At 74.0% G+C, this 18,584-nt stretch overlaps 1 protein-coding gene across 1 annotated transcript in view; it reads right to left on the bottom strand.

Annotated features, from left to right (window-relative positions):
- kiss1ra (KISS1 receptor a) overlaps positions 1-18,269 on the bottom strand; it is a 67,115-nt gene extending 48,846 nt beyond the window's left edge. The window contains exon 1 of the mRNA XM_048539461.2: positions 18,040-18,269. Within this exon, the coding sequence (XP_048395418.2) occupies positions 18,040-18,265 (226 nt within the window). The 5' untranslated portion in view covers positions 18,266-18,269. The remainder of the gene's footprint in view (positions 1-18,039) is intronic.
- Between the last annotated feature and the right edge of the window lie 315 nt (positions 18,270-18,584).

The following is an 18,584-nucleotide window of genomic DNA, read 5'->3' on the forward strand; positions in this document are numbered from 1 at the left end:
CCTCTCCACCTCCCCCTCTCCCCCTCCCCCCCGACCATTCCCTCTCCCCCTCCCCCCCGACCATTCCCTCTCCCCTCCCCCCCTCCCCCCCGACCATTCCCTCTCCCCCTCCCCCCCTCCCCCCCGACCATTCCCTCTCCCCCTCCCCCCCGACCATTCCCTCTCCCCCTCCCCCCCAACCATTCCCTCTCCCCCTCCCCCTCACCCCCTCCCCCCGACCATTCCTCTCCCCCTCCCCCTCTCCCTCGCCCCCGACCATTCCCTCTCCGCCTCTCCCCCTCCCCCTCGCCCCCGACCATTCCCTCTCCCCCTCCCCCTCACCCCCTCTCCCCTCCCCCTCGCCCCCGACCATTCCTCTCCCCCTCCCCCCCGACCATTCCCTCTCCCTCTCCCCCTCTCCCCCTCCCCCCCTCTCCCTCGCCCCCGACCATTCCCTCTCCCCCTCCCCCTCTCCCCCTCGCCCCCGACCATTCCTCTCCCCCTCCCCCTCTCCCCCTCCCCCCTCCCCCTCGCCCCCGACATTCCCTCTCCCCCTCCCCCTCTCCCCCTCCCCCTCTCCCCCTCGCCCCCGACCATTCCCTCTCCCCCTCCCCCTCGCCCCCGACCATTCCCTCTCCCCCTCCCCCTCTCCCCCTCTCCCCCTCCCCCTCGCCCCCGACCATTCCCTCTCCCCCTCCCCCCCGACCATTCCCTCTCCCCCTCCCCCTCTCCCCCTCCCCCTCGCCCCCGACCATTCCCTCTCCCCCTCCCCCCCGACCATTCCCTCTCCCCCTCCCCCTCTCCCCCTCCCCCTCGCCCCCGACCATTCCCTCTCCCCCTCCCCCTCGCCCCCGACCATTCCTCTCCCCCTCCCCCTCTCCCCTCCCCCTCGCCCCCGACCATTCCCTCTCCCCCTCCCCCTCTCCCCCGACCATTCCCTCTCCCCCTCCCCCTCTCCCCCTCTCCCCCTCCCCCTCGCCCCCGACCATTCCCTCTCCCCCTCCCCCTCTCCCTCGCCCCCGACCATTCCCTCTCCCCCTCCCCTCTCCCCCTCCCCCTCGCCCCCGACCATTCCCTCTCCCCCTCCCCTCTCCCTCGCCCCCGACCATTCCCTCTCCCCCTCCCCCTCTCCCCCTCCCCCTCGCCCCGACCATTCCCTCTCCCCCTCCCCCTCTCCCTCGCCCCGACCATTCCCTCTCCCCTCCCCCTCTCCTCGCCCCGACCATTCCCTCTCCCCCTCCCCCTCTCCCTCGCCCCCGACCATTCCCTCTCCCCCTCCCCCTCTCCCTCGCCCCCGACCATTCCCTCTCCCCCTCCCCCTCTCCCCCGCCCCCGACCATTCCCTCTCCCCCTCCCCCGCCCCCGACCATTCCCTCTCCCCCTCCCCCTCTCCCCCTCCCCGACCATTCCCTCTCCCCCTCCCCCTCTCCCCTCCCCCTCGCCCCCGACCATTCCCTCTCCCCCTCCCCCCCTCCCCCTCCCCCTCTCCCCCTCCCCCCTCCCCCTCGCCCCCGACCATTCCCTCTCCCCCTCCCCCTCGCCCCCGACCATTCCCTCGCCCCCGACCATTCCCTCTTCCCCCTCCCCCTCGCCCCCGACCATTCCCTCGCCCCCGACCATTCCCTCTTCTGCTCCCCCTCGCCCCCGACCATTCCCTCTCCCCCACCCCCTCTCCCCCTCCCCCTCGCCCCCGACCATTCCCTCTCCCCCTCCCCCTCTCCCCCTCCCCCTCTCCCCCTCCCCCCGACCATTCCCTCTCCCCTCCCCCTCTCCCCCTCCCCCTCTCCCCCTCCCCCTCGCCCCCGACCATTCCCTCTCCCCCTCCCCCCTCCCCCTCGCCCCCGACCATTCCCTCTCCCCCTCCCCCTCTCCCCCTCCCCCTCGCCCCCGACCATTCCCTCTCCCCCTCCCCTCTCCCCCGCCCCCGACCATTCCCTCTCCCCCTCCCCCTCGCCCCGACCACTCCCTCTCCCCCTCCCCCTCTCCCCCTCCCCCTCGCCCCGACCATTCCCTCTCCCCCTCCCCCTCGCCCCCGACCATTCCCTCGCCCCCGACCATTCCCTCTCCCCCTCCCCCTCCCCCTCCCCCCTCCCCCTCCCCCTCTCCCCCTCTCCCTCCCCCTCTCCCCCACCCCCTCTCCCCCTCCCCCTCGCCCCCGACCATTCCCTCTCCCCCTCCCCTCTCCCCCTCCCCCTCCCCCTGTCCCCCTCCCCCTCCCCTCTCCCCCTCTCCCCCTCCCCCTCCCCCTCTCCCTCCCCCTCTCCTCGCCCCCGACCATTCCCTCTCCCCCTCCCCCTCTACCCTTCGCCCCCGACCATTCCCTCTCCCCCTCCCCCCTCTCCCCCTCTCCCCCTCCCCTTCGCCCCCGACCATTCCCTCTCCCCCTCCCCCTCGCCACCGACCATTCCCTCTCCCCCTCCCCCCACCATTCCCTCTCCCCCTCCCCCCCTCACCCGACCATACCCTCTCCCCCTCCCCCTCGCCCCCGACCATTCCCTCTCCCCCTCCCCCTCTCCCCCTCCCCCTCCCCCCGACCATTCCCTCTCCCCTCCCCCTCTCCCCCTCCCCCTCGTCCCCGACCATTCCCTCTCCACCTCCCCCCTCCCCCTCGCCCCCGACCATTCCCTCTCCCCCTCCCCCTCGCCCCCGACCATTCCCTCTCCCCCTCCCCCTCTCCCCCTCCCCCTCGCCCCCGAACATTCCCTCTCCCGCTCCCCCTCGCCCCCGACCATTCCCTCTCCCCCTCCCCCTCGCCCCCGACCATTCCCTCTCCCCCTCCCCCTCTCCCCCTCCCCCTCGCCCCCGACCATTCCCTCTCCCCCTCCCCCTCTCCCTCTCCCCCTCCCCCTCGCCCCCGACCATTCCCTCTCCCCCTCCGCCTCCCCCTCGCCCCCGACCATTCCCTCTCCCCCTCCCCCTCTCCCCCTCCCCCTCGCCCCGACCTTTCCCTCTCCCCCTCCCCCCCTCCCCCTCGCCCCCGACCATTCCCTCTCCCCCTCCCCCTCTCCCCCTCCCCCTCGCCCCCGACCATTCCCTTTCCCCCTCCCCCTCTCCCCCTCCCCCCCCGACCATTCCCTTTCCCCCTCCCCCTCGCCCCCGACCATTCCCTCGCCCCCGACCATTCCCTCTCCCCCTCCCCCTCGCCCCCGACCATTCCCTCTCCCCCTCCCCCTCCCCCTCCCCCTCGCCCCCGACCATTCCCTCTCCCCCTCCCCCTCTCCCCCTCCCCCTCTCCCCCTCCCCCTCGCCCATTCCCTCTCCCCCTCCCCCTCTCCCCCTCCCCCTCGCCCCCGACCATTCCCTCTCCCCCTCCGCCTCCCCCTCGCCCCCGACCATTCCCTCTCCCCCTCCCCCTCTCCCCCTCCCCCTCGCCCCCGACCTTTCCCTCTCCCCCTCCCCCCTCCCCCTCGCCCCCGACCATTCCCTCTCCCCCTCCCCCTCTCCCCCTCCCCCTCGCCCCCGACCATTCCCTTTCCCCCTCCCCCTCTCCCCCCCGACCATTCCCTTTCCCCCTCCCCCTCGCCCCCGACCATTCCCTCGCCCCCGACCATTCCCTCTCCCCCTCCCCTCGCCCCCGACCATTCCCTCTCCCCTCCCCCTCTCCCCCTCCCCCCCCCGACCATTCCCTCTCCCCTCCCCCCCTCCCCCCCGACCATTCCCTCTCCCCCTCCCCCCCGACCATTCCCTCTCCCCCTCCCCCCCGACCATTCCCTCTCCCCCTCTCCCCCTCCCCCCCGACCATTCCCTCTCCCCCTCCCCCTCACCCCCTCCCCCCGACCATTCCTCTCCCTCGCCCCCGACCATTCCTCTCCCCCTCCCCCTCTCCCTCGCCCCCGACCATTCCCTCTCCCCCTCCCCCTCACCCCCTCCCCCCGACCATTCCCTCTCCCTCGCCCCCGACCATTCCCTCTCCCTCTCCCCCTCCCCCTCTCCCCCTCCCCCTCGCCCCCGACCATTCCCTCTCCCCCTCCCCCTCGCCCCCGACCATTCCCTCGCCCCCGACCATTCCTCTCCCCCTCCCCCTCCCCCTCCCCCTCACCCCTCCCCCTCCCCCTCTCCCCCTCTCCCCCTCCCCCTCTCCCCCACCCCCTCTCCCCCTCCCCCCTCGCCCCCGACCATTCCCTCTCCCCCTCCCTCTCCCCCTCCCCCTCCCCCTGTCCCCCTCCCCCTGTCCCCCCTCCCCCTCCCCCTCTCCCCTCTCCCCCTCCCCCTCCCCCTCTCCCTCCCCCTCTCCTCGCCCCCGACCATTCCCTCTCCCCCTCCCCCTCTACCCTTCGCCCCCGACCATTCCCTCTCCCCCTCCCCCTCACCCCCTCCCCTTCGCCCCCGACCATTCCCTCTCCCCCTCCCCCTCGCCACCGACCATTCCCTCTCCCCCTCCCCCCACCATTCCCTCTCCCCCTCCCCCCCTCACCCGACCATACCCTCTCCCCCTCCCCCTCGCCCCCGACCATTCCCTCTCCCCCTCCCCCTCTCCCCTCCCCCTCCCCCGACCATTCCCTCTCCCCCTCCCCCTCTCCCCCTCCCCCTCGTCCCCGACCATTCCCTCTCCACCTCCCCCCTCCCCCTCGCCCCCGACCATTCCCTCTCCCCCTCCCCCTCGCCCCCGACCATTCCCTCTCCCCCTCCCCCTCTCCCCCTCCCCCTCGCCCCCGAACATTCCCTCTCCCGCTCCCCCTCGCCCCCGACCATTCCCTCTCCCCCTCCCCCTCGCCCCCGACCATTCCCTCTCCCCCTCCCCCTCTCCCCCTCCCCCTCGCCCCCCGCCATTCCCTCTCCCCCTCCCCCTCCCCCTCCCCCTCGCCCCCGACCATTCCCTCTCCCCCTCCGCCTCCCCCTCGCCCCCGACCATTCCCTCTCCCCCTCCCCCTCTCCCCCTCCCCCTCGCCCCCGACCTTTCCCTCTCCCCCTCCCCCCCTCCCTCTCCCCCTCCCCCTCTCCCCCTCCCCCTCGCCCCCGACCATTCCCTTTCCCCCTCCCCCTCTCCCCCCTCCCCCCGACCATTCCCTTTCCCCCTCCCCCTCGCCCCCGACCATTCCCTCGCCCCCGACCATTCCCTCTCCCCCTCCCCCTCGCCCCCGACCATTCCCTCTCCCCCTCCCCCTCCCCCTCCCCCTCGCCCCCGACCATTCCCTCTCCCCCTCCCCCTCTCCCCCTCCCCCTCTCCCCCTCCCCCTCGCCCCCGACCATTCCCTCTCCCCCTCCCCCTCTCCCCCTCCCCCTCGCCCCCGACCATTCCCTCTCCCCCTCCGCCTCCCCCTCGCCCCCGACCATTCCCTCTCCCCCTCCCCCTCTCCCCCTCGCCCCCGACCTTTCCCTCTCCCCCTCCCCCCCTCCCCCTCGCCCCCGACCATTCCCTCTCCCCCTCCCCCTCTCCCCCTCCCCCTCGCCCCCGACCATTCCCTTTCCCCCTCCCCTCTCCCCCCGACCATTCCCTTTCCCCCTCCCCCTCGCCCCCGACCATTCCCTCGCCCCCGACCATTCCCTCTCCCCCTCCCCCTCGCCCCCGACCATTCCCTCTCCCCCTCCCCCTCTCCCCCTCGCCCCCGACCATTCCCTCTCCCCCTCCCCCCCTCCCCCCCGACCATTCCCTCTCCCCCTCCCCCCCGACCATTCCCTCTCCCCCTCCCCCCCGACCATTCCCTCTCCCCCTCTCCCCCTCCCCCCCGACCATTCCCTCTCCCCCTCCCCCTCACCCCCTCCCCCCGACCATTCCCTCTCCCTCGCCCCCGACCATTCCCTCTCCCCCTCCCCCCTCTCCCTCGCCCCCGACCATTCCCTCTCCCCCTCCCCCTCCGCCTCTCCCCCTCCCCTTGCCCCCGACCATTCCCTCTCCCCCTCCCCCTCGCCCCCGACCATTCCCTCTCCCCCTCCCCCTCGCCCCCTCTCCCCCTCCCCCTCTCCCCCGACCATTCCCTCTCCCCCTCCCCCCTCGCCCCGACCATTCCCTCTCCCCCTCCCCCTCGCCCCCTCTCCCCCTCCCCCTCTCCCCCGACCATTCCCTCTCCCCCTCCCCCTCGCCCCCGACCATTCCCTCTCCCCCTCCCCCTGACCCCGACCATTCCCTCTCCCCCTCCCCCTCGCCCCCGACCATTCCCTCTCCCCCTCCCCCTCGCCCCCGACCATTCCCTCTCCCCCTCCCCCTCTCCCCCTCTCCCTCGCCCCCGACCATTCCCTCTCCCCCTCCCCCTCTCCCCCTCTCCCCCTCCCCCTCGCCCCCGACCATTCCCTCTCCCCCTCCCCCTCTCCCCCTCTCCCCCTCCCCCTCGCCCCCGACCATTCCCTCTCCCCCTCCCCCTCTCCCCCTCTCCCCCTCCCCCTCGCCCCCGACCATTCCCTCTCCCCCTCCCCCTCTCCCTCTCCCCCTCTCCCCCTCCCCCTCGCCCCCGACCATTCCCTCTCCCCCTCCCCCTCTCCCCCTCCCCCTCGCCCCCGACCATTCCCTCTCCCCCTCCCCCTCTCCCCCTCTCCCCCCTCCCCCTCGCCCCCGACCATTCCCTCTCCCCCTCCCCCTCTCCCCCTCCCCCTCGCCCCGACCATTCCCTCTCCCCCTCCCCCTCTCCCACTCTCCCCCTCCCCCTCCCCCTCGCCCCCGACCATTCCCTCTCCCCCTCCCCCTCCCCCTCGCCCCCGACCATTCCCTCTCCCCCTCCCCCTCTCCCCCTCTCCCCCTCCCCCTCGCCCCCGACCATTCCCTCTCCCCCTCCCCCTCTCCCCCTCCCCCTCGCCCCCGACCATTCCCTCTCCCCTCCCCCTCGCCCCCTCGCCCCCGACCATTCCCTCTCCCCCTCCCCCTCTCCCCCTCTCCCCCTCCCCCTCGCCCCCGACCATTCCCTCTCCCCCTCCCCCTCTCCCCCTCTCCCCCTCCCCATCGCCCCGACCATTCCCTCTCCCCCTCCCCCTCTCCCCCTCTCCCCCTCCCCCTCGCCCCCGACCATTCCCTCTCCCCCTCCCCCTCTCCCCCTCCCCCTCTCCCCCTCCCCCTCGCCCCCGACCATTCCCTCTCCCCCTCCCCTCTCCCCCTCTCCCCCTCCCCCTCGCCCCCGACCATTCCCTCTCCCCCTCCCCCTCTCCCCCTCCCCTCGCCCCGACCATTCCCTCTCCCCCCTCCCCCTCTCCCCCTCTCCCCCTCCCCCTCGCCCCCGACCATTCCCTCTCCCCCTCCCCCTCTCCCCCTCTCCCCCTCCCCCTCGCCCCCGACCATTCCCTCTCCCCCTCCCCCTCTCCCCCTCCCCCTCGCCCCCGACCATTCCCTCTCCCCCTCCCCCTCTCCCCCTCCCCCTCGCCCCCGACCATTCCCTCTCCCCCTCCCCCCTCGCCCCCGACCATTCCCTCTCCCCCTCCCCCTCGCCCCCGACCATTCCCTCTCCCCCTCCCCCTCGCCCCCGACCATTCCCTCTCCCCCTCCCCCTCTCCCCCTCTCCCCCTCCCTCTCGCCCCCGACCATTCCCTCTCCCCCCCGACCATTCCCTCTCCCCCTCCCCCTCTCCCCCTCCCCCTCGCCCCCGACCATTCCCTCTCCCCCTCCCCCTCTCCCCCGACCATTCCCTCTCCCCCTCCCCCTCTCCCCCGACCATTCCCTCTCCCCCTCCCCCTCTCCCCCGACCATTCCCTCTCCCCCTCCCCCTCTCCCCCTCCCCCTCGCCCCCGACCATTCCCTCTCCCCCTCCCCCTCTCCCCCGACCATTCCCTCTCCCCCTCCCCCTCTCCCCCTCCCCCTCGCCCCCGACCATTCCCTCTCCCCCTCCCCCTCTCCCTCGCCCCCGACCATTCCCTCTCCCCCTCCCCCTCTCCCCCTCCCCCTCGCCCCCGACCATTCCCTCTCCCCCTCCCCCTCTCCCTCGCCCCCGACCATTCCCTCTCCCCCTCCCCCTCTCCCCCGCCCCCGACCATTCCCTCTCCCCCTCCCCCTCCCCCTCCCCGACCATTCCCTCTCCCCCTCCCCCTCTCCCCCTCCCCCTCGCCCCCGACCATTCCCTCTCCCCCTCCCCCGACCATTCCCTCTCCCCCTCCCCCTCGCCCCCGACCATTCCCTCTCCCCCTCCCCCGACCATTCCCTCTCCCCCTCCCCCTCGCCCCCGACCATTCCCTCTCCCCCTCACCCTCGCCCCCGACCATTCCCTCGCCCCCGACCATTCCCTCTCCCCCTCCCCCTCGCCCCCGACCATTCCCTCGCCCCCGACCATTCCCTCTCCCCCTCCCCCTCGCCCCCGACCATTCCCTCTCCCCCACCCCCTCTCCCCCTCCCCCTCGCCCCCGACCATTCCCTGTCCCCCTCCCCCTCTCCCTCGCCCCCGACCATTCCCTCTCCCCCTCCCCCTCTCCCCTTCGCCCCCGACCATTCCCTCTCCCCCTCCCCCTCTCCCCCTCCCCTTCGCCCCCGACCATTCCCTCTCCCCCTCCCCCTCCCCCTCTCCCCCTCGCCACCGACCATTCCCTCTCCCCCTCCCCCTCTCCCCCTCCCCCCACCATTCCCTCTCCCCCTCCCCGCCTCACCCGACCATACCCTCTCCCCCTCCCCCTCGCCCCCGACCATTCCCTCTCCCCCTCCCCCTCTCCCCCTACCCCTCGCCCCCGACCATTCCCTCTCCCCCTCCCCCTCTCCCCCTCCCCCTCCCCCCGACCATTCCCTCTCCCCCTCCCCCTCGTCCCCGACCATTCCCTCTCCCCCTCCCCCCTCCCCCTCGCCCCCGACCATTCCCTCTCCCCCTCCCCCTCGCCCCCGACCATTCCCTCTCCCCCTCCCCCTCTCCCCCTCCCCCTCGCCCCCGAACATTCCCTCTCCCGCTCCCCCTCGCCCCCGACCATTCCCTCTCCCCCTCCCCCTCCCCCTCGCCCCCGACCATTCCCTCTCCCCCTCCCCCTCTCCCCTTCGCCCCCGACCATTCCCTCTCCCCCTCCCCCTCTCCCCCTCCCCTTCGCCCCCGACCATTCCCTCTCCCCCTCCCCCTCTCCCCCTCGCCACCGACCATTCCCTCTCCCCCTCCCCCTCTCCCCCTCCCCCTCGCCCCCGACCATTCCCTCTCCCCCTCCCCCTCGCCCCCGACCATTCCCTCTCCCCCTCCCCCTCTCCCCCTCCCCCTCCCCCCGACCATTCCCTCTCCCCCTCCCCCTCGTCCCCGACCATTCCCTCTCCCCCTCCCCCCTCCCCCTCGCCCCCGACCATTCCCTCTCCCCCTCCCCCTCGCCCCCGACCATTCCCTCTCCCCCTCCCCCTCTCCCCCTCCCCCTCGCCCCCGAACATTCCCTCTCCCGCTCCCCCTCGCCCCCGACCATTCCCTCTCCCCCTCCCCCTCTCCCCCTCCCCCTCGCCCCCGACCATTCCCTCTCACCCTCCCCCTCTCCCCCTCCCCCTCGCCCCCGACCATTCCCTCTCCCCCTCCCCCTCTCCCTCGCCCCCGACCATTCCCTCTCCCCCTCCCCCTCTCCCCCTCCCCCCTCGCCCCCGACCATTCCCTCTCCCCCTCCCCCCCTCCCCCTCGCCCCCGACCATTCCCTCTCCCCCTCCCCCTCTCCCCCTCCCCCTCGCCCCCGACCATTCCCTTTCCCCCTCCCCCTCTCCCCCTCCCCCTCGCCCCCGACCATTCCCTCGCCCCCGACCATTCCCTCTCCCCCTCCCCCTCGCCCCCGACCATTCCCTCGCCCCCGACCATTCCCTCTCCCCCTCCCCCTCCCCCTCCCCCTCGCCCCCGACCATTCCCTCTCCCCCTCCCCCTCTCCCCCTCCCCCTCGCCCCCGACCATTCCCTCTCCCCCTCCCCCTCTCCCCCTCCCCCTCGCCCCCGACCAATCCCTCTCCCCCTCCCCCTCCCCCCCGACCATTCCCTCTCCCCCTCCCCCCCGACCATTCCCTCTCCCCCTCCCCCCGACCATTCCCTCTCCCCCTCTCCCCCTCCCCCCCGACCATTCCCTCTCCCCCTCCCCCCCGACCATTCCCTCTCCCCCTCTCCCCCTCCCCCCCGACCATTCCCTCTCCCCCTCCCCCTCACCCCCTCCCCCCGACCATTCCCTCTCCCCCTCCCCCTCTCCCTCGCCCCCGACCATCCCCTCTCCCCCTCCCCCTCTCCCTCGCCCCCGACCATTCCCTCTCCCCCTCCCCCTCCGCCTCTCCCCCTCCCCCGCGACCATTCCCTCTCCCCCTCGCCCCCGACCATTCCCTCTCCCCCTCCCCCTCACCCCCTCTCCCCCTCCCCCTCGCCCCCGACCATTCCCTCTCCCCCTCCCCCTCTCCCCCTCCCCCCCGACCATTCCCTCTCCCCTCCCCCTCTCCCCCTCTCCCCCTCCCCCTCGCCCCCGACCATTCCCTCTCCCCCTCCCCCTCCCCCTCTCCCCCTCTCCCCCTCCCCCTCGCCCCCGACCATTCCCTCTCCCCCTCCCCCTCTCCCCCTCCCCCTCGCCCCCGACCATTCCCTCTCCCCCTCCCCCTCCCCCTCTCCCCCTCTCCCCCTCCCCCTCGCCCCCGACCATTCCCTCTCCCCCTCCCCCTCTCCCCTTCTCCCCCTCGCCCCCGACCATTCCCTCCCCCTCTCCCCCTCTCCCCCTCCCCCTCGCCCCCGACCATTCCCTCTCCCCCTCCGCCTCTCCCCCTCTCCCCCTCTCCCCCTCGCCCCCGACCATTCCCTCTCCCTCTCCGCCTCTCCCCCTCTCCCTCGCCCCCGACCATTCCCTCTCCCCCTCCCCCTCCCCCCCGACCATTCCCTCTCACCCTCCCCCTCTGCCCCTCCCCCTCGCCCCCGACCATTCCCTCTCCCCCTCCCCCTCTCCCTCGCCCCCGACCATTCCCTCTCCCCCTCCCCCTCTCCCCCTCCCCCCCGACCATTCCCTCTCCCCCTCCCCCTCTCCCCCTCCCCCTCGCCCCCGACCATTCCCTCTCCCCCTCCCCCTCTCCCCCTCCCCCCCGACCATTCCCTCTCCCCCTCCCCCTCTCCCCCTCCCCCCCGACCATTCCCTCTCCCCCTCCCCCTCCCCCTCTCCCCCTCCCCCTCGCCCCCGACCATTCCCTCTCCCCCTCCCCCTCTCCCCCTCCCCCTCGCCCCCGACCATTCCCTCTCCCCCTCCGCCTCTCCCCCGACCATTCCCTCTCCCCCTCCACCTCTCCCCCTCCCCCTCCCCCTCGCCCCCTACCATTCCCTCTCCCCCTCCACCTCTCCCCCTCCCCCTCCCCCTCGCCCCCTACCATTCCCTCTCCCCCTCCACCTCTCCCCCTCCCCCTCCCCCTCGCCCCCGACCATTCCCTCTCCCCCTCCCCCTCGCCCTCGCCCCCGACCACTCCCCCGACCACTCTCCCGACCACTCCCCCTCCCCCTCCCCCGACCACTCCCCCTCCCCCGACCACTTCCCCCTCCCCCGACCACTCCCCCCTCCCCCGACCACTCCCCCCTCCCCCGACCACTCCCCCCTCCCCCGACCACTCCCCCTCCCCCTCCCCCGACCACTCCCCCCTCCCCGACCACTCCCCCCTCCCCCCTCCCCCGACCACTCCCCCCTCCCCCCTCCCCCGACCACTCCACCCTACCCCGACCACTCCCCCCTCCCCCGACCACTCCCCCTCCCCTGACCACTCCCCCTCCCCCGACCACTCCCCCTCCCCCGACCACTCCCCCGACCACTCTCCCGACCAGTCCCCCCTCCCCCGACCAGTCCCCAGTCCCCCCTCCCCCGACCACTCCCCCTCCCCCGACCACTCCCCCCTCCCCCGACCACTCCCCCCTCCCCCGACCACTCCCCCTCCCCCGACCACTCCCCCTCCCCCGACCACTCCCCCTCCCCCGACCACTCCCCCGACCACTCTCCCGACCAGTCCCCCCTCCCCCGACCAGTCCCCAGTCCCCCCTCCCCCGACCACTCCCCCTCCCCCGACCACTCCCCCCTCCCCCGACCACTCCCCCTCCCCCGACCAATCCCCCTCCCCCGACCAATCCCCCTCCCCCGACCACTCCCCCCCCGACCACTCCCTCCCTCCCCCGACCACTCCCCCCCCGACCACTCCCTCCCTCCCCCGACCACTCCCTCCTTCCCCCGACCACTCCCCCCCCGACCACTCCCTCCCTCCCCCGACCACTCCCCCCCTCCCCCTCCCCCCGAACACTCCCCCCTCCCCCGACCACTCCCCCTCCCCCGCTCCCCCGAACACTCCCCCCTCCCCCGAACACTCCCCCCTCCCCCGACCACTCCCCCTCCCCCGAACACTCCCCCCTCCCCCGAACACTCCCCCTCCCCCGACCACTCCCACTCCCCCGACCAGTCCCCCCTCCCCCGACCACTCCCCCTCCCCCGACCAGTCCCCCCTCCCCGGACCAGTCCCCCCTCCCCCGACCAGTCCCCCCTCCCCCGACCAGTCCCCAGTCCCCACTCCCCCGACCAGTCCCCACTCCCCCGACCACTCTCCCGACCACTCCCCCTCCCCCGACCACTCCCCCTCCCCCGACCACTCCCCCCCTCCCCCCCCCTCCCCCGACCACTCCCCCCTCCCCCGACCACTCCCCCCTCCCCGACCACTCCCCCCCTCCCTCGACCACTCCCCCCTCCCCCGACCACTCCCCCCTCCCCCGACCACTCCCCCCTCCCCCGACCAGTCCCCAGTCCCCCCTCCCCTGACCACTCTCCCGACCACTCCCCCTCCCCCGACCACTCCCCCCCTCCCCCTCCCCCGACCACTCCCCCCTCCCCCGACCACTCCCCCCTCCCCCGACCACTCCCCCCTCCCCCGACCACTCCCCCCCTCCCTCGACCACTCCCCTCTCCCCCGACCATCCCCCCGACTCCCTCTCCCCGACCACTCCCCCCTCCCCTGACCATCCCCCCGACTCCCTCTCCCCCGACCACTCCCCCCTTCCCTGGCCATCCCCCCGACTCCCTCTCCCCCGACCACTCCCCCCTCCCCTGACCATCCCCCCACTCCCTCTCCCCCGACCACTCCCCCCTCCCCCGACCACTCCCCCCGACTCCCTCTCCCCCGACCACTCCCCCCTCCCCTCACCATCCCCCCGACTCCCTCTCCCCCGACCACTCCCCCCTCCCCTCACCATCCCCCCGACTCCCTCTCCCCCGACCACTCCCCCCTCCCCTCACCATCCCCCCGACTCCCTCTCCCCCGACCACTCCCCCCTCCCCTCACCATCCCCCCGACTCCCTCTCCCCCGACCACTCCCCCCTCCCCTCACCATCCCCCCGACTCCCTCTCCCCCGACCACTCCCCCCTCCCCTCACCATCCCCCCGACTCCCTCTCCCCCGACCACTCCCCCCTCCCCTCACCAACCCCCCGACTCCCTCTCCCCCGACCACTCCCCCCTCCCCTCACCATCCCCCCGACTCCCTCTCCCCCGACCACTCCCCCCTCCCCTCACCATCCCCCCGACTCCCTCTCCCCCGACCACTCCCCCCTCCCCTCACCATCCCCCCGACTCCCTCTCCCCCGACCACTCCCCCCTCCCCTCACCATCCCCCCGACCACTCCCCCCTCCCCTCACCATCCCCCCGACTCCCTCTCCCCCGACCACTCCCCCCTCCCCTCACCATCCCCCCGACTCCCTCTCCCCCGACCACTCCCCCCTCCCCTCACCATCCCCCCGACTCCCTCTCCCCCGACCACTCCCCCCTCCCCTCACCATCCCCCCGACTCCCTCACCCCCGACCACTCCCCCCTCCCCATCCCCCCGACTCCCTCACCCCCCGACCACTCCCCCCCTCCCCTCACCATCCCCCCGACTCCCTCACCCCCGACCACTCCCCCCTCCCCTCACCATCCCCCCGACTCCCTCACCCCCGACCACTCCCCCCTCCCCTCACCATCCCCCCGACTCCCTCTCCCCCGACCACTCCCCCCTCCCCTGACCATCCCCCCGACTCCCTCTCCCCCGACCACTCCCCCCTCCCCTGACCATCCCCCCGACTCCCTCTCCCCCGACCACTCCCCCCTCCCCTGACCATACACCCGACTCCCTCTCCCCCGACCACTCCCCCCTCCCCTGACTCCCTCTCCCCGACCACTCCCCCCTCCCCTGACCATCCCCCCGACTCCCTCTCCCCCGACCATTCCCTCTCTCCCCTGACCTTCCCCCCGACTCCCTCTCCCCCGACCATTCCCTCTCTCCCCTGACCATCCGCCCGACTCCCTCTCCCCGACCACTCCCCCCCTCCCCCAACCACTCCCCCCGACTCCCTCTCCCCCGATCACTCCTCCCTCCCCCGACCACTCCCCCGACCACTCCCCTCTCCCCCGACCACTCCCCCCTCCCCTGACCATACACCCGACTCCCTCTCCCCCGACCACTCCCCCCTCCCCTGACTCCCTCTCCCCGACCACTCCCCCCTCCCCTGACCATCCCCCCGACTCCCTCTCCCCCGACCATTCCCTCTCTCCCCTGACCTTCCCCCCGACTCCCTCTCCCCCGACCATTCCCTCTCTCCCCTGACCATCCGCCCGACTCCCTCTCCCCGACCACTCCCCCCCTCCCCCAACCACTCCCCCCGACTCCCTCTCCCCCGATCACTCCTCCCTCCCCCGACCACTCCCCCGACCACTCCCCCCTCCCCCGACCACTCCCCCTCTCCCCCGACCACTCCCCCCGACTCCCTCTCCCCCGAGCACTCCCCCCTCCCCTGACCATCCCCCCGACTCCCTCTCCCCCGCCCACTCCCCCTCTCCCCCGACCACTCCCCCTCTCCCCCGACCACTCCCCCTCTCCCCCGACCATCCCCCGGCCATTCCCTCTCTCCCCCGACCATCCCCCCGGCTCCCTCTCCCCCGACCATTCCCTCTCCCCCCTGACCATCCCCCCGACTCCCTCTCCCCCGACCGTTCCCTCTCTCCCCTGACCATCCCCCCGACTCCCTCTCCCCGACCGTTCCCTCTCTCCCCTGACCATCCCCCCGACTCCCTCTCCCCCGACCGTTCCCTCTCTCCCCTGACCATCCCCCCGACTCCCTCTCCCCCGACCGTTCCCTCTCTCCCCTGACCATCCCCCCGACTCCCTCTCCCCCGACCGTTACCTCTCTCCCCTGACCATCCCCCCGACTCCCTCTCTCCCCTGACCATCCCCCCGACTCCCTCTCCCCCGACCGTTCCCTCTCCCCCCTGACCATCCCCCCGACTCCCTCTCCCCCCACCATTCCCTCTCTCCCCTGACCATCCCCCGACTCCCTCTCCCCCGACCGATCCCTCTCTCCCCTGACCATCCCCCCGACTCCCTCTCCCCCGACCATTCCCTCTCCCCCTCCCCTGACCACTCCCTCTCCCTCAATCATTCCCCCTCTCCTCTGACCATTCCCCCGACTCCCTCTCCCCTGACCATTCCCTCTCTCCCCTGACCATTCCCCCGACTCCCTCAATCATTCTCTCTCTCCCCCGACCACTCCCCCTCCCCCGACCACTCCCCACTCTCCCGACCACTCCCCCTCCCCCTCCCCCGACCACTCCCCCCTCCCCGACCACTCCCCCCTCCCCCGACCACACCCCCGACCCCTCCCCCGACCCCTCCCCCCTCCCCCGACCACTCCCCCCTCCCCCCTCCCCCGACCACTCCCCCCTCCCCGACCACTCCCCCCTCCCCCGACCACACCCCCGACCCCTCCCCCGACCCCTCCCCCTCCCCCGACCACTCCCCCCTCCCCCGACCACTCCCCCCTCCCCCCTCCCCCGACCACTCCCCCCCTCCCCCGACCACTCCCCCCCTCCCCCGAACACTCCCCCTCCCCCGACCACCCCCCGACCACTCCCCCCTCCCCCGACCACTCCCCCCTCCCCCCCTCCCCCAACCACTCCCCCCTCCCCCGACCACTCCCCCTCCCCCGACCACTCCCCCCTCCCCCGACCACTCCCCCTCCCCCGACCACTCCCCCCTCCCCCGACCACTCCCCCTCCCCCGACCACTCCCCTCCCCCGACCACTCCCCCCTCCCCCGACCAGTCCCCCCTCCCCCGACCACTCCCCCGACCACTCCCCCTCCCCCGGGCCACTCCCCCCTCCCCCGACCAGTCCCCCCTCCCCCGACCAGTCCCCCCTCCCCCGACCACTCCCCCTCCCCCGACCACTCCCCCCTCCCCCGACCACTCCCCCCTCCCCCGACCACTCCCCCCTCCCCCGACCACTCCCCCCCCCGACCACTCCCTCTCTCCCCCGAACACTCCCCCCTCCCCCGACCACTCCCCCTCCCCCGACCACTCCCTCTCTCCCCCGAACACTCCCCCCCTCCCCCGACCACTCCCCCTCCCCCGACCACTCCCCCCCTCCCCCGACCACTCCCCCCCTCCCCCGACCACTCCCCCGACCACTCCCCCCTCCCCCGACAACTCACCCCCTCCCCCGACCACTCACCCCCTCCCCCGACCACTCACCCCCTCCCCCGACCACTCACCCCGACTCCCTCTCCCCCGACTACTCCCCCCCGACTACTCCCCCCTCCATGACCATCCCCCCGACTCCCTCTCCCCCGACCATTCCCTCTCTCCCCTGACCATCCCCCCGACTCCCTCTCCCCCGACCATTCCCTCTCTCCCCTGACCATCCCCCCGACTCCCTCTCCCCCGACCATTCCCTCTCTCCCCTGACCATCCCCCCGACTCCCTCTCCCCCGACCATCCCCCCGACTCCCTCTCCCCCGACCACTCCCCCCTCCCCTGACCATCCCCCCAACTCCCTCTCCCCGACCACTCCCCCCCTACCCCGACCACTCCCCCCTCCCCCGACCACTCCCCCTCTCCCCCGACCACTCCCCCCCTCCCCCGACCACTCCCCCTCCCCCCCGACCACTCCCCCTCCCCCGACCACTCCCCCGACCACTACCCCTCTCCCCCGACCACTCCCCCTCTCCCCCGACCACTCCCCCCCTCCCCCGACCATCCCCCCGACTCCCTCTCCCCCGACCACTCCCCCCTCCCCTGACCATCCCCCGATTCCCTCTGCCCCGACCATTCCCTCTCTCCCCCGACCATCCCCCCGACTCTCTCTCCCCCGACCATTCCCTCTCTCCCCCAACCATTCCCCCGACTCTCTCTCCCCCGACCATTCCCTCTCTCCCCCGACCATTCCCCCGACTCCCTCTCCCCCGACCATTCCCTCTCTCCCCTGACCATTCCCCCGACTCCCTCTCCCCCGACCATTCCCTCTCCCCCTCCCCTGACCACTCCCTCTCCCTCAATCATTCCCTCTCTCCCCTGACCATTCCCTCTCTCCCCTGACCATTCCCCCGACTCCCTCAATCATTCTCTCTCTCCCCCGACCATCCCCCGACTCCCTCTCCCCCGACCATTCCCCCGACTCCCTCTCCCCCGACCATTCCCTCTCTCCCCCCCCGACCATTCCCCCGACTCCCTCTCCCCCGACCATTCCCTCTCTCCCCCCCCGACCATTCCCCCGACTCCCTCTCCCCCGACCATTCCCTCTCTCCCCCGACTCCCTCTCCTCCGACCATTCCCTCTCTCCCCCGACCATCCCCCCGACTCCCTCTCCCCCGACCGTTCCCTCTCCCCCCCGACCATTCCCCCGACTCCCTCTCCCCCGACCGTTCCCTCTCTCCCCCCCGACCATTCCCTCTCTCCCCCGACCATCCCCCCGACTCCCTCTCCCCCGACCATTCCCTCTCTCCCCCGACCATCCGCCCGACTCTCTCTCCCCCGACCATTCCCTCTCTCCCCCGACCATTCCACCGACTCCCTCTCCCCCGACCATTCCCTCTCTCCCCCGACCATTCCCCCGACTCCCTCTCCCCCGACCATTCCCTCTCTCCCCGACCATCCCCCCGACTCCCTCTCCCCCGACCATTCCCTCTCTCCCCCGACCATCCCCCCGACTCCCTCTCCCCCGACCATCCCCCCCCTCCCCCGACCATCCCCCCCGACCATTCCCTCTCTCCCCCGACCATCCCCCCCGACCATTCCCTCTCTCCCCCGACCATCCCCCCGACTCCCTCTCCCCCGACCATCCCCCCCAACCATTCCCTCTCTCCCCCGACCATCCCCCCCAACCATTCCCTCTCTCCCCCGACCATCCCCCCCGACTCCCTCTCCCCCGACCATTTCCTCTCTCCCCTGACCATACGCCCTCTCCTCCCGGTTTCTTACCGATGTAGAAGTTGGTAGCGGTCCTCATTTGCCGGTGTTTACCGATCACGTAGATGACCAGCGCGTTCCCGCCCACTCCCAGGAACATGAAGAGGGCGAAGAAAAGCGGCACCAGCCAAGCATCCGTCAGGAAAGGCGGCTCCCCGTCCCAAACCCCGGTCTCGTTCAACTCGGTGACGGTCCCGGTATCGGGGAGAGCACCCGGGCTCCGGCTAACCGGCTCCATCCGTGACAGCTGGGGGCCCGCGGCGAAGAACCGAACACTCGACCGGAGCTGTTTTTCCGCAGCCCGGTCCCGGTCCCTCTCCCGGTAACAGCACCGTGATTCCACCCCCGCACCACCCCAATACCGGTACCGGGGTCTGATTCACCTCCCTGCGCCGGTACCGGGGCCTGAACCCCGTTCCTGTGCCGGTACCGGGGTCTGATTCACCTCCCTGTACCGGTACCGGGGTCTGAACCCCGTTCCTGTGCCGGTACCGGGTCTGATTCCACCTCCCTGTACCGGGGCCTGAACCCCGTTCCTGTGCCGGTACCGGGTCTGA

Source organism: Stegostoma tigrinum, chromosome 8, assembly GCF_030684315.1.
Source record: "Stegostoma tigrinum isolate sSteTig4 chromosome 8, sSteTig4.hap1, whole genome shotgun sequence".
NCBI classification, from domain to species: Eukaryota; Metazoa; Chordata; class Chondrichthyes; order Orectolobiformes; family Stegostomatidae; genus Stegostoma; species Stegostoma tigrinum.